Source organism: Lampris incognitus, chromosome 14, assembly GCF_029633865.1.
Source record: "Lampris incognitus isolate fLamInc1 chromosome 14, fLamInc1.hap2, whole genome shotgun sequence".
Lineage (NCBI taxonomy): Eukaryota > Metazoa > Chordata > Actinopteri > Lampriformes > Lampridae > Lampris > Lampris incognitus.
In genome coordinates, this window is record NC_079224.1 from 8,341,332 (window position 1) to 8,355,507 (window position 14,176).

Below are 14,176 nucleotides of genomic sequence, written 5' to 3' on the forward strand. Positions count from 1 at the left end.
GTGTGTCGGGACTGTTTATAGGAGGAGCCTCTGTGGCACCGAAGTGAGATGCTGCGCACAGCGCGCCCGACTTCTGTAGAGCTGTTACGCGCCTTCAGTTGGCCTGTTGTGGGAACGTGGTGCCAAATTTTGCACCCCCCCCCCAAAACAAAACATGTATCCCATACATAGATATGGGGAAAACAAACATATTCACCATTTAATATTTTGTGATTGTTCAGTTCAATTCCAAACTTTATTGCAGACTCAGGGTCCATAACAAAGACAAACCCTAGAGCAGTGTTTCTCAACCGGGGGTCAGCGGGCCCCTAGTGGTCCGTGGTGTACTTGCAAGGGGTCCGTGAAATTAAAATATCTTTTAAAAAAAAAAGATCCTATGGCATTTATAGAAATAGGATTATTTTACTCAAATGTGACTGAGACCTTTATCTACCTAAACTATAAAGGGTGACAGGACTTTTTTCCCTAATTACATCTGTTTCACAAGTGTAATTTATTGTATTTTAATAAGAGATCTCGCTCCCGTTTGCATTGTTAAAAGTTACTGCATAAAAATTCTCTTTTGTTACATATATCTGAAAGTTACTGAATACATATTCTGTTTTGTTACATATATCTGAAAGTTACTGAATACATATTCTGTGTTGTTACATATATCTGAAAGTTACTGCATAAAAATTCTCTTTTGTTACATATATCTGAAAGTTACTGAATACATATTCTGTTTTGTTACATATATCTGAAAGTTACTGAATACCTATTCTGTTTTGTTACATATATCTGAAAGTTACTGCATAAGAATTCTGTTTTGTTAACTATATCTAAGTTACAACTGAAAGCTCTTATTTTTGCCCCAAAGAGTGAATAAATGCTGTAATGCAATTTAAAATGCAGTTTCTACTGTTTCTATCAAATTGCAACCCCCCTCCCCCAAGATCAGGTGGAGGGGTCCTCAGGGTAGATCAAAAATACGCAGGGGGTCCAGGACCCCAAAAACGTTGAGAACCACTGCTCTAGACAATACACAGAGTAAACACAATAAAACAACATAAATGGAACAAATCGGCGTCTTATAAGAGGGCATTATGTTGTGGCATTTAATGGTGCGTTTATCAATCATGTTGGCACCGGATCCAGGTTGTATTTCTTGGCTGCCTGTTTCCGCCTTGTTTGTCTAGCTGCCCGGAGGGTTATGTTTTCTTTGTTATCTGATTATGTTTTCCGTCTTATGTTTTCTATTTTTTGATTGTTTTGTTTTCAAACAGGCTACTTACTGTAGCACACAAAGCGCGTGTCTTTCCACCTGTTCCCATCCTTTTCTGAACCACGTCTAAAAAAATAGCTTTAAAAAAATGGACATGTGATAACCCAGGTCCACTTTAACTGAATCCGTGCCACGGATAGATGGGGTGCAAATGGGGCTGTTTTGGGGGATACAAAACCCCCTCATGACACCCGGCGAGCGATGCAGTCAACGGTGAAGGATGGAACAGTTTTCCAGACTATGATCCGCATCAAAAGTGTGTGTGTGTGTGTGTGTGCACTGTGATGGCCTGGCGGCCTGTCCAGGGTGTCTCCCCGCCTGCCGCCCAGTGACTGCTGGGATAGGCTCCAGCATCCCCGCGACCCTGAGAGCAGGATAAGCGGGTTGGAGGATGGATGGATGGGACGTGATAAACCAAAGATTCTCTGAGGGAAAGATTGACTTCAGTTAGTAAATGTTGCTTGACAGTATGGCTGCCCCCTAGTGGCCATCGATGTGCACCGCCCTGCTGTCTGCAACAGTACCCCAGATCTCACAATGGGGATTGTCTGTGAATGTTCTCGTTCATCCGGGTCATGGTTCTCCAAAGGAGGTGAATCGAGTACAACTGGACTTGGTATATATCCGTGAAGACGTTTCGCCTCTCGTCCAAGAGGCTTCCTCACTTCGTGCCTTTCTGACTAGACCAAGCTAGTCTGACTGGCTGCTGATGACACTCAGATATTTATCCTCTCCAAAGAGGATATCTGAGTTGCACTCGATTCAATTCCTTTGAACACAACGGTGATTGTACAGAAACATATTTCAAACTGTAGAGGCTCTGAACATGAAAAAAAAGAAAGAGAAGAGCAAACCATGAGACCCCAGCTGCGATACAAGAAGATGAAATGCACGACCTGCCACGCACGACCTGCTTTTGCAAAGCTGACAAACAGGAAGAGCGCCAGGAAATACATGGGGTACTGAATGACCCATAATAACACCAAATGCGACAGACCAACAACTACTGACAACTTCATTAATTAAACAGAGACTTTCTTCCTTTTATTACTGAACATATGACATAATAATATAAATGATATAAAAACCCAACAAAACAACACTGTACATGACGGTCATAAATTAGGGGGGGGGGCAGTCTTTCCTGTGGAGACGCGTTACAACAGACATCTGGTCCGAAGCAGAGTAGACAAAGACCTCCAAAATAGGTCAAGGATAGAATCATCTGGTAGTGCAGACCTCCAGGCCATGACATGGAGGATCCTCAGGTGCCTCCATGTGGGGGTGATGCCTGTACCTCATTCTCCCCGCTATCGACTTTGGCGCCCCCGGTGAGCAAGATGCGGATGTCGACCTCATCGTTGAAGGGGTTGTCTTTGTATTCCTTCTGCAGCCACTCTCGAACCTACAAACACAGAAAATCAGTTTACCTTTTGATAATGGTGGATTTCTCCCCAATTGTACTTGGCCAATTACCCCACTCTGCCGAGCCGGCCCGGTCGCTGCTCCACCCCCTCTGCCGATCCGGGGAGGGCTGCAGACTACCACATGTCTCCTCCCATACGTGTGGAGTCGCCAGCCGCTTCTTTTCACCTGACAGTGAGGAGTTTCACCAGGAGGACGTAGCACATGGGAGGATCACGCTATTCCCCCCCCTTCCCCCCGAACAGGCGCCCCGACCGACCAGAAGAGGCGCTAGTGCAGCAACCAGGACACATACCCACATCCAGCTTCCCACCCGCAGACACGGCCAGTTGTGTCTGTAGGGACGCCCGGTAGGCAATGGACTAGACCGCTACGCTACCCAGACGCCAAAGTAACACACTTTTAACTCAAAAGTAACACAACTATATAACCCTGAATTGTTCATATTGTTCTTGCTTTTATTAAAAAGTCTGACATCCTTGTGAATGTGTAATTGCAAACAGATGTCCTTTACCTTGACACATACGTCCTTTATCTTGACACGTGTCTTTTATCGTGAAACATATGTCCTTTACCTTGAAACATATGTCCTTTACCTTGAAAAATATGTCCTTTACCTTGACACATACATCCTTTATCTTGACACGTGTCTTTTATCGTGAAACATATGTCCTTTACCTTGAAACATATGTCCTTTACCTTGAAAAATATGTCCTTTATCTTGACACATATGCCCTTTATCTTGAAACATATGTCCTTTATCTTGACACATATGTCCTTTATCTTGAAACATATGTCCTTTACCTTGACACATACGTCATTTATCTTGAAACATATGTCCTTTACCTTGAAACATATGTCCTTTATCTTGACACATACGTCCTTTACCTTGAAACATATGTCCTTTACCTTGACCCATATGTCCTTTACCTTGACCCATATGTACTTTACCTTGAAACATACGTCCTTTATCTTGACACATGTTCTTTATCTTGAAACATATGTCCTTTACCTTGAAACATATGTCCTTTACCTTGACCCATATGTCCTTTACCTTGACCCATATGTCCTTTACCTTGAAACATACGTCCTTTATCTTGACACATGTTCTTTATCTTGAAACATATGTCCTTTACCTTGAAACATATGTCCTTTATCTTGACACATACGTCCTTTACCTTGAAACATATGTCCTTTATCTTGACACATACGTCCTTTACCTTGACACATATGTCCTTTATCTTGAAACATGTCCTTTACCTTGACACATACGTCCTTTATCTTGACACATACGTCCTTTATCTTGACACATACGTCCTTTACCTTGAAACATATGTCCTTTATCTTGACACATAGTCCTTTACCTTGAAACATATGTCCTTTACTTTGACACATACGTCCTTTATCTTGACACATATGTCCTTTACCTTGAAACATATGTCCTTTATCTTGACACATATGTCCTTTACCTTGAAACATATGTCCTTTATCTTGACACATATGCCCTTTACCTTGAAAAATATGTCCTTTACCTTGACACATATGTCCTTTATCTTGAAGAAATATTAAGTTTCATCTTTGGAACATAAGGCCTAACAATCAGTGATGTATTACAGTATTATTAACACATTGTCTTGATTCATTATCACAGGTGTGACGTACACATGTCTTGATAAATGCTGTAACACATGGCGTGATTGTGTTATAGATGAGGTGAAAGAATCACGGTGTTACTTTCGTCTCAACGATGACTCCTGACAGTCAAACCTGTGTTGCTTCTATGCTGCAAAAGTCTGACACAGGAAACTTCCGGATGTGTCACTACTAAATAATCTGTCAAATGGTCATGACTGACACAGGAAACAATACACACAACATGTCATTAAAAAAAAAGTACTGCTAGAGTGAATTTACCTACCGTGATAGAACATAGCTTTTCAGGTATAACTCCGTAAGAGTATGATGTAGCCACGAGGTTTTTTGCGGTTCTGGAAAGTGTTGCGTACTGTACATGCTGATGCAGTTAGACGTGTCAGACTTGCATGGGCTCGGAGATAATCGCCGTGTTACGTTTGTCTCATGTTACTTTTGACCCGGTTCTCCCCTACATCCAGTCTCCCAAAACCACGTGGAAAAATGTGTCGTGGTGTGATGAGACCGAGGCTGAACGTTTTGGCCATAATTCCAAAAGGTGTGTTTGGCCCAAACCCAACACAGCACATCAGCAGCTGAACAGCATACCCGCGGTGAAGCATGGCGGTGAGAGTGTCAGGCTCTGGGGCTGCTCTTCTTCAGCCAGAACTGGGGCTTTACTCCAGATAGGGGGAGTCACGAATAGCTCCAAATACCAGTTGATTTTGGGGTGAAACCTTCAGGCGTCTGCTAGAAAGCTGAGGATGAAGAGGAGTTTCACCTTTCAGCACCACAGTGACCCAAAGCATACATCCAGATCAACAAAGGAATGGCTTCACCAAAAGAAGATCAGCGATTTGGAATGGCCCAGCCAGAGCCCAGACCTGAATCCAGTAGAAAGTCCTGAAGAGGGCTGTGCTTACGTGACGCCCTCGCAGTTTGACGGCTCTAGAGCGTTTTTACAAGGAAGAGGGAAAATATTGCCAAGACAAGATGTGCCAAGCTGACAGACTCTTAGCCAAAAAGACTGAGTGCTGTCATAGATTCAAAAGGAGCTTCTATAAAGTATTAGTTTAGGGGTTGCACACTTATGAAACCATGTTATTTATTGTAAGTTTTTTATTTTTATTTTTTTCCCTAAAACGTTTCTGATTGGGCCTGCTGCCCAATGACTGCTGGGATAGGCTCCAGCATCCCGCGACCTCAATTGGGATAAGCAGCTTGGATAATGGATGGATGGATGGATGGATGGATAATGCATTCACTTGAGGGAAAAAACGTTTGCTCTGTTTTTCTGAATTAACTCGACTATCATCTCAGAATTGTGAGAAAAGTTTTCATGGAAGAAAAAAAAATATTCTCCATTTTTCTAAATTAACGAGACACGGAAGGGTTCTGCTGCCAACCAACCTGACCCTCTGACACGAGTAGCCCCCCGTCCCCCAATATCTCAACCCAACATAAAACTGGGTTAAACTAAATAGGCGGGACACGTCTGCTTCCAGGAAATCGAGCTCTCAAGTAAACAAGCGCTTCTCTTGGGATTCTGAAGTATCGCAGTGATTCAGAGAAACAAGGCAGATGTTTTCACATGAAAACTTTTGTCAGAACACTGAGATGATAATCTCATTAATTCACAAAAACAGCAAACATGGTTTTCTCATCAAGTGAATGCATTATGCTTCCCTAGTTTTTCCACTTTTCTTCCCCTAGGTTGTAATTTTTTTTTAAAAAGTGGAAATAGTTGACAATTTATCTTGGTTTTATTTTTTGACATCACAAAAACCTGCTATTTTAACAGGGGTGTGTGGATTTTTTATTTCCACTAATATATATATATATATACGTACATATATACATACATACATACATACATACATACACACACACACACACACACATATATATATATATATATATATATGCACTGATCAGCCAAAACATTAAAAGCACTGACAGCTAAGTGAATTATTATTAACAATTATTATGATTATCTTGTTACATTGGCACCTGTCACGGGGGTCACGGGGTGGGCTATATTAGGAAGCAGCAAATGAACAGTCAGTTCTTGAAGTTGATGTGTTGGAAGCAGGAAAAATGGGCAAGCGTAAGGATCTGAGTGACTTTGACAAGGGCCAGATTGTGATGGCTAGACGACTGGGTCAGAGCATCTCAGAAATGCCAGGTCAAGTGGCTCGAGGAAAAACAACCGGTCATCCAGCAACAGGATCATGGGCGCCCAAGCCTCATTAATGTGCATAGCGAGCGAAGGCTAGCCTGTCTGGTCCGATCTGATCTGCTGAAAAAGTTAATGCTGGCTATGATAGACAGGTGTCAGGCCACATGGTGCATTGCAGCTTGCTGCGTATGGGTCTGTGTAACCGCAGACTGGTCAGAGTGCCTATGATGACCCCTGTCCACCGCTGAAAGTGCCTACAATGAGCACGTGAGCATCCAAACCAGACAATGGAGCAGTGTAAGAAGGTGGCCTGGTGTGATGAATCACATTTTCTTTTACATCATGTGGACGGCCGGGTGTGTGTGCATCGTTTGCCTGAGGAAGAGATGGCACCAGGATGCACTATGGGAAGAAGTCAAGCCGGCAGAGGTAGTGTGATGCTCTGGGCAATGTTCTGTTGGGAAACCTTGGGTCCTGGCATTCACGTTGATGGTACTTTTGACACGTACATTCTACCTAAATACTGTTGCAGGCCAGGTACACCCCTTCATGGGAAGGGTATTCCCTGATGGCAGCGGCCTCTTTCAGCAGGATACTGCAGAAATTGTTCAGGAATGGTTTGAGGAACATGACAAGAGTTCAAGGTGTTGCCTTGGCCTCCAAATTCCCCAGATCTCAATCCAACTGAGCATCTGAGGGATGTGCCGGAAAACAAGTCCAATGCATGGAGACCCTACCTTGCAACTTACAGGTCTTAAAGGATCTGCTGCCAACATCTTGGTGCCAGATACCACAAGACACCTTCAGAGGTCTGTGGAATCCATGCCTTAATGGGTGAGAGTTGTTTTGGCAGCAGAAGGGGGTGTTTTGGCTGATCGGTGTGTGTATGTATCTATGTAGTATAAACTAGTTCTGCTTCTGAGCTGGTACCCTGCTGGTACCATCTCTGTCACGGTACTGACCTGTTCAGCTTGAGTAGCCTCAAACTCCTGGAGTTGGCGCTGGAAGCCCACGTTGGGGCCGGCGCAGGGCCGTGCCACCCTCACTGCAGCCAGTGCCTCCTGCCAGCCCAGTCCAGTCACTGTCATGATGTAGGCCACCACCAAGGTGACACTACGGGACACGCCTGCCAGACTGCCAGAGAGAACGTTAAAGATCAACAGTGAGATATGAGAAAAACAAAGTAAAACAAGGCTTAAGATATTGACTGTTACTCCACCATATTCATGTGCTCGTCTGGAGATTGGTAGAGCCCATACTGTAATGTGTACACCCTGTGCTAGCCTATATTGAGCTGCACACTTTGAGCTGCATATGCAGTGGCAGTCGAGATGACAAACATCGAAAGAAGAATGCAAAGCCATATCTGATCTGGCTAATGGGGAGTTTCATATGAGAGCAATATTTTTTATTCATTCTGGAGATTGCCAGATAGTGAATTTTGATATATTTATCTCCCATTCCTTCACCACACCAACAACCTGCTCCCAGCATCTTATGGACGAATCCTTGGGACTAATAAAAATAACCTACAAAGTGGAGAACAACCCCCAAAAATGCACTACAATCCAAATTTTTCAGATAAATTTCATCCATTCATCCATCCATTATCCAAACTGCTTATCCTGCTCTCGGGGTCGCGGGGATGTTGGAGCCTATCCCAGCAGTCATTGGGCAGCAGGCGGGGAGACACCCTGGATAGGGCCCACACACACAAACATTCACACCTAGGGACAATTTAGTCTCTCCTATTTAGCTGACCTACATGTCTTTGGACTGTGGGAGGAAACCGGAGGAAACCCACGCAGACATGGGGAGAACATGCAAACTCCACACAGAGGACAACCCGAGATGACCCTCAAGGTTGGACTACCCCAGGGCTTGAACCCAGGACCTTCTTGCTGTGAGGCGACCGTGCTAACTACTGCACTGCCGTGCCGCTCAATTTATTGCAATGATGTATTTCATCATCTGCAAATAAATCCTTTCTTTTAAATGGATTTTGGAAAGTTAGTTAAACCATATCAATCCTTTTACTGCCACAGCATTGATTAGTTTATGACATTTAGCATCTTACAATGCTGTGATTGCAAACATTCCCCAGTCCTCTGTGAATAGTACACACAGCCATTGAAACTCTAGTTAGTAGTCACGCCCATATTTGCATATGAAACCGGTCGTTGGTTTAGGTCGAGATGTCACTGTGTTGTTTATAAGGGTGGGGATACCTGCAGTCAGTTGAGACTGAAGAGGTCACTTAGATGATGATGAAACCTTTCTCTCAATAAATCCATTACTTTGATTTCCTTACCTGGATTATTGAGCATGCATCAAGACAGCATTTAGTCATTTTGCCACCTACATGTTCTGCATGAGGAGCAGCACAGCGTTAGCCATGCCCACTGGCGATTTAGATTCTCCAGTTCACTTAACATGCATGTCTTTTGACTGTGAGAGGAAACCCACACAAACACAGAGAGGACATGCAAACTCCACATGGAGCAGCTGGCATCGAACCCAGCTCTCTTGCTGTTCGGCCACGACGCTAACCACTAATCCATCATGACACCCAGGCCACCATGCCGCCCAGTATATGGAGCAAAACCATTCATGCGCATTCTAAATAACAAATCAGCCAATAATGTGTAAAAGTTCTAAATCAATTTGCAAAATGTGTCAATGTGGATTTTCAAAGTTTTAAGATTATTGCCCTGTGATGACCTGGCGGCCTGTCCAGGGTGTCTCCCCACCTGCTGCCTAATGACTGCTGGGATAGGCTCCAGCATCCTGCAACCCTGAGAGCAGGATAAGCGGTTTGGATAATGGATGGATGGATGGAAAATTATATTTTCATTTTTGTGAATTAACTATGGTCTACAAATTTGTTTTTGGCTATTTTGTAAAAAAAAAAATAAATCTGGATCTGCAGCACCCTTGGTGGTCTTCTCTCTTGGAACTGATGGTTGATCAGCACAGTGGCTTGACTGTGACTGACAGCTGGCTAACATAATCTGTTAGTGTGAGGGGTTTACAGAGCAACCCTTGACCAGTTTGACCGCCTCCCAAACCAATCTGAATTGACTCAGTAGCGTCAAGCACGTTTTATATTCAGGACCAAACATCTGCATTGGTCCTGAGTGAGCCCTTTAGTTTGTGGGGATCAGTGCTTTTTTTTCCAGAGTTGAGACCTCCAGCAGCTAATTAGAGCTCAGTTTACAGTGACGTAAGGCCAAAGTGAAAATGGAAACTCTGAAAAAGGATGCACAGAGATCATCCACAAGCACTTGTGATCTTTTTTTTTTTCGTTGAGTTGAGTCATAATTTCCATTTTAATGGAAAATTATGATTTTTTTATTATGTTATTTATTTAATTATTTAGTAATTATTATTGTTATTTATATTTATTTAATATTATAATTTAATATATTTATATTTAAATGAATAAATAATATATTAAGTATTACATTTATTTAATATTATAATTTTATTTATTTATTTATTTATTATTATTATTATTTAATATTTATTTATTTACTATATGAATCACATATGAATGTTTGGGAATGTTTGTTTCCAGTTTCATATTTGCATATGAAACTGATCGTTGGTTTCGGTCGTGTTGTTTATAAGGGTGGGGGTACCTGCAGTCAGCTGAGACTGAAGAGGTCACTTATGTCCCTTCTCCACTACATGGTACTGGCTCAACTCGACTCAACCTTCGTTTTCCATTACTGGGAAGTACCGGCATTTTGGTAACTGTTACCACTTTTCTGGTACCACCTTTGTCGAGGTTCCAAAAAAACTGGAGCCGGTACCAAAACCAATGCAGACCAGCTACACTGAGGGGGTACTGTTACGGTGATGGAAAACGACACTCTGCGAGTTGAGTCGAGTCGAGTTGAGCCGGTACCGTGTAGTGGAAAATAAAAGGGGCATTAGTTTCACTAGTGAAGAAAGCTGCAATTTGCTGCACACCACTTTTTGCTTGGCGTCACTGGAAATCACAAGTTGCAATGAGGCTAGCAGACATCCGTGATGTGTGAAGAAGCAGCAAGATTAAAATCTTGTGTGTGTCACCCCATCTTTGTCCAATTTGTCATGGAACCATTCACACTAGTGTCAAAACATCATTAAAATCTGTCATTAAGTGTGAAATGCTCTGTGTTCTTTTCAAATTAGTTGATGTTTCAAAACGTATACTGCTGCGTGTGCGCTCAATTTTATAGTCCCAAAAAACAAATTTTCCATAACATCTGAACCAGTAAACACCAATTTGACAAATGGCTCATGCAGAGCCTTCTCCTTTGTTGGCATACCCCAAAGACGAATCGAGAAAGTTCTGCCTAAACTAACCTGAGAAAGACCCACATCTTCCTCTCCATGTCTGAGAAGACCCTTAGCCTCAGCAGATAGTCTGCCCCATCACGTGCAAGGCCATCAACAAACTACACAAACACAAATTGTTCAGATTACAGTGTTTGTTGTTGTGTTTGGGGAAGTTCAGAAATAGCCTTTTGCTTAACTATTAATCTCATCTGCTGGGAACAGTCACACATGAGTTGACTTGTGTGCACCTGGTATCACAATTCTTCAGCGCCGGCATAACATTTATTTTGCTACTCTCTACGAATAGATTCCAGGATAGAATGAAATCAATTTGGTCTTGAGTTTATTACTTAACCAGCATCTCTCCTTGGGTGTGAGGACCTTCTATGAATTAACCCTCTACAGACACAACACGCTTTGAATTAACCCTCTACATAGCCAGCATGCTATGAATTAACCCTCTACAGAGCCAACATGCTACGAATTAACCCTCTACAGATCCAACATGCTATGAATTAACCCTCTACAGATCCAACATGCTACGAATTAACCCTCTACAGATCCAACATGCTATGAATTAACCCTCTACAGATCCAACATGCTATGAATTAACCCTCTACAGATCCAACATGCTATGAATTAACCCTCTACAGACCCAACATGCTATGAATTAACCCTCTACATAACCAACATGCTATGAATTAATCCTCTACAGATCCAACATGCTATGAATTAACCCTCTACATAGCCAACATGCTATGAATTAACCCTCTACAGAACCAACATGCTATGAATTAACCCTCTACATAGCCAACATACTATGAATTAACCCTCTACAGAACCAACACACTATGAATTAACCCTCTACATAGCCTTCATGCTAAGAATTAACCCTCTACATAACCAACATGCTATGAATTAACCCTCTACAGATCCAACATGCTATGAATTAACCCTCTACAGATCCAACATGCTATTAATTAACCCTCTACATAGCCAACATGCTATGAATTAACCCTCTACTTAGCCAACATACTATGAATTAACCCTCTACAGAACCAACACACTATGAATTAACCCTCTACAGAACCAACATGCTATGAATTAACCCTCTACAGACCCAACACGCTATGAATTAACCCTCTACAGACCCAACACGCTATGAGTTAACCCTCTACAGAGCCAACATGCTATGAGTTAACCCTCTACAGACCCAACACGCTATGAGTTAACCCTCTACAGAGCCAACATGCTATGAGTTAACCCTCTACAGACCCAACACGCTATGAGTTAACCCTCTACAGACCCAACATGCTATGAGTTAACCCTCTACAGACCCAACACGCTATGAGTTAACCCTCTACAGAGCCAACATGCTATGAATTAACCCTCTACAGACCCAACACGCTACGAGTTAACCCTCTACAGATCCAACATGCTATGAGTTAACCCTCTACAGATCCAACATGCTATGAATTAACCCTCTACAGATCCAACATGCTATGAGTTAACCCTCTACAGATCCAACATGCTATGAGTTAACCCTCTACAGACCCAACACGCTATGAATTAACCCTCTACAGATCCAACATGCAGTCTCGCTCACCAGTGAACCAGGCAGCCCTCTCCTTTTAGGCGCGACTCGTGCATGAACATTATGCTTTGTTTGAAGTACTGAGTCCTGTGGAGGACAAAAATGCTTGTTATAATAGCTCATGGTCAAATAATAACATTGCAAGACAGTAATAGCAGTGAGTGTACTGTAATATGAGCACAAGGTGACCCCGTTTGAAAATATTGACAATTATACAAAAAGAGATGATCATAATTCCCATAGAGTCCTAAAACTAAGATGGAGGAGGGGGTATGGTGTGTGTGTGTGTGTGTGTGTGTGTGTGTGTGTGTGTGTGTGTGTGTGTGTGTGTGTGTGTGTGTATGCACATGGGACCGTGTAATCGTGCTTGACTTGTAAGGGCCCTGACACACCAGGCTGACAGTTGGCCGTCAGTGACCCTAGTTTTTGCGGTGTGTCCCGCACCGTCGGACCCCTGTCGGCATCTTTTTGGCCGATTCGCATGTTGAATCGGCGGAGCGCGTCAGTGAGACAGATCACTCTGATTGGCTGTTCAGCTTAGCGAATCAGAGCTAAGCTAGCGAATCAGGGCCGTCAGCTGTAGTCTTTGCGGTGTGTTCAAGTGCTTACTTTTTGGCCCAGACAGCAGGCGACGTGAGGCGACGCAACAGTCACCCTTCATCGCCGCTAGTCGGTTTGGTGTGTCTGGGCCCTATGGCACATCCACTTCTCATCCTAGCAGGACCAGGAAGAGGGTATGTGGAGGTTTGACACACTACTTCTATGCTGAGGAGGAATAAGGTGCCCAGGGTTCTAAAGGGGACAGGGGCATGTCGGTGCATATATGCGAGTGTGCATGTGCATAATAGCTTTGCATGTGCAACTGTTACTGAACCACAGACATCAGTAAAAATAGAGGCACAGCACCGACCATCATACTTAAGCTGCAAAGCAAGAGCAGAGAGACTTCCTTCCTGCTCAAATTCTAGACCTCCAGCAGAATGAATTTTGCAACAAAAGATGTGTGTGTGTGTGTGTGTGTGTGTGTGTGTGTGTGTGTGTGTGTGTGTGTGTGTGTGTGTGTGTGTGTAAATGTATCCCCATTTTACAAGCAATAGTAATGGAGGAGTTAGTGTAAGGGCAATGACTGTTCTAGCCCTATTTGGCTCACTGCATTAAAGGACCTTGTGTGCACGTATAGGGTCTGCAGGTGTGTCGGTGCATGTGTATAAAAAAATCAATTAATTAATTTAAAAAAAAATACACCCATGGCTGAATCCGCGAGTTTTATGTGATCTTTTCAGAGATTTGGTTCTCAGCAAAATGGCAAGCTTGTGAAAGCATATAATTTTCGCATTACAGTGAAGAAAACGAATGTCAGCCGCCTACACAGTGCAGTCTCGAATGGAGCCGCTGCTCTCTGGTTCAGTCTGTCGTTCTGCTCTGGGCTGCTGTACTGCACATTTGGGTACTTACAGATTTTGTGTGGGCAGGTCGGCTGCTGAAATGCATAGATAGGTCATCTCCTGCGGGACAAAGGACGCTAGTTACCCGTTGACAATCTCATGATCGCGCCTGCACTAATGCATCACATACCAGTAAGGCACCATTACCAGTAAGGCACCATTAACATGACAGATCATTGTAGCAGGTAGGATCGCTGCTCATCCTCACACTCAACTTTTTTGCAAAATGATTTTTTTGATTTTGCTATACTCTATTGATCACCGTAGGGAAATTCTTCTCTGCATTTAACCCATCCTAGCTGTGTAGCTAG

General features: G+C 43.1%; 1 protein-coding gene across 2 annotated transcripts in view; it reads right to left on the reverse strand.

The window, feature by feature from the left end:
- Positions 1-2,308: 2,308 nt before the first annotated feature.
- dusp22b (dual specificity phosphatase 22b) overlaps positions 2,309-14,176 on the reverse strand; it is a 28,723-nt gene continuing 16,855 nt past the window's right edge. For both annotated transcript variants that reach the window (XM_056293758.1, XM_056293757.1), the window contains 4 exons: positions 13,876-13,925; positions 12,433-12,507; positions 7,463-7,634; positions 2,309-2,669 (listed from right to left, as the gene is read on the reverse strand). In XM_056293758.1, coding sequence (XP_056149733.1) covers positions 2,529-2,669; positions 7,463-7,634; positions 12,433-12,507; positions 13,876-13,925 — 438 coding nt within the window. In that variant the 3' untranslated portion in view covers positions 2,309-2,528. The remainder of the gene's footprint in view (positions 2,670-7,462; positions 7,635-12,432; positions 12,508-13,875; positions 13,926-14,176) is intronic.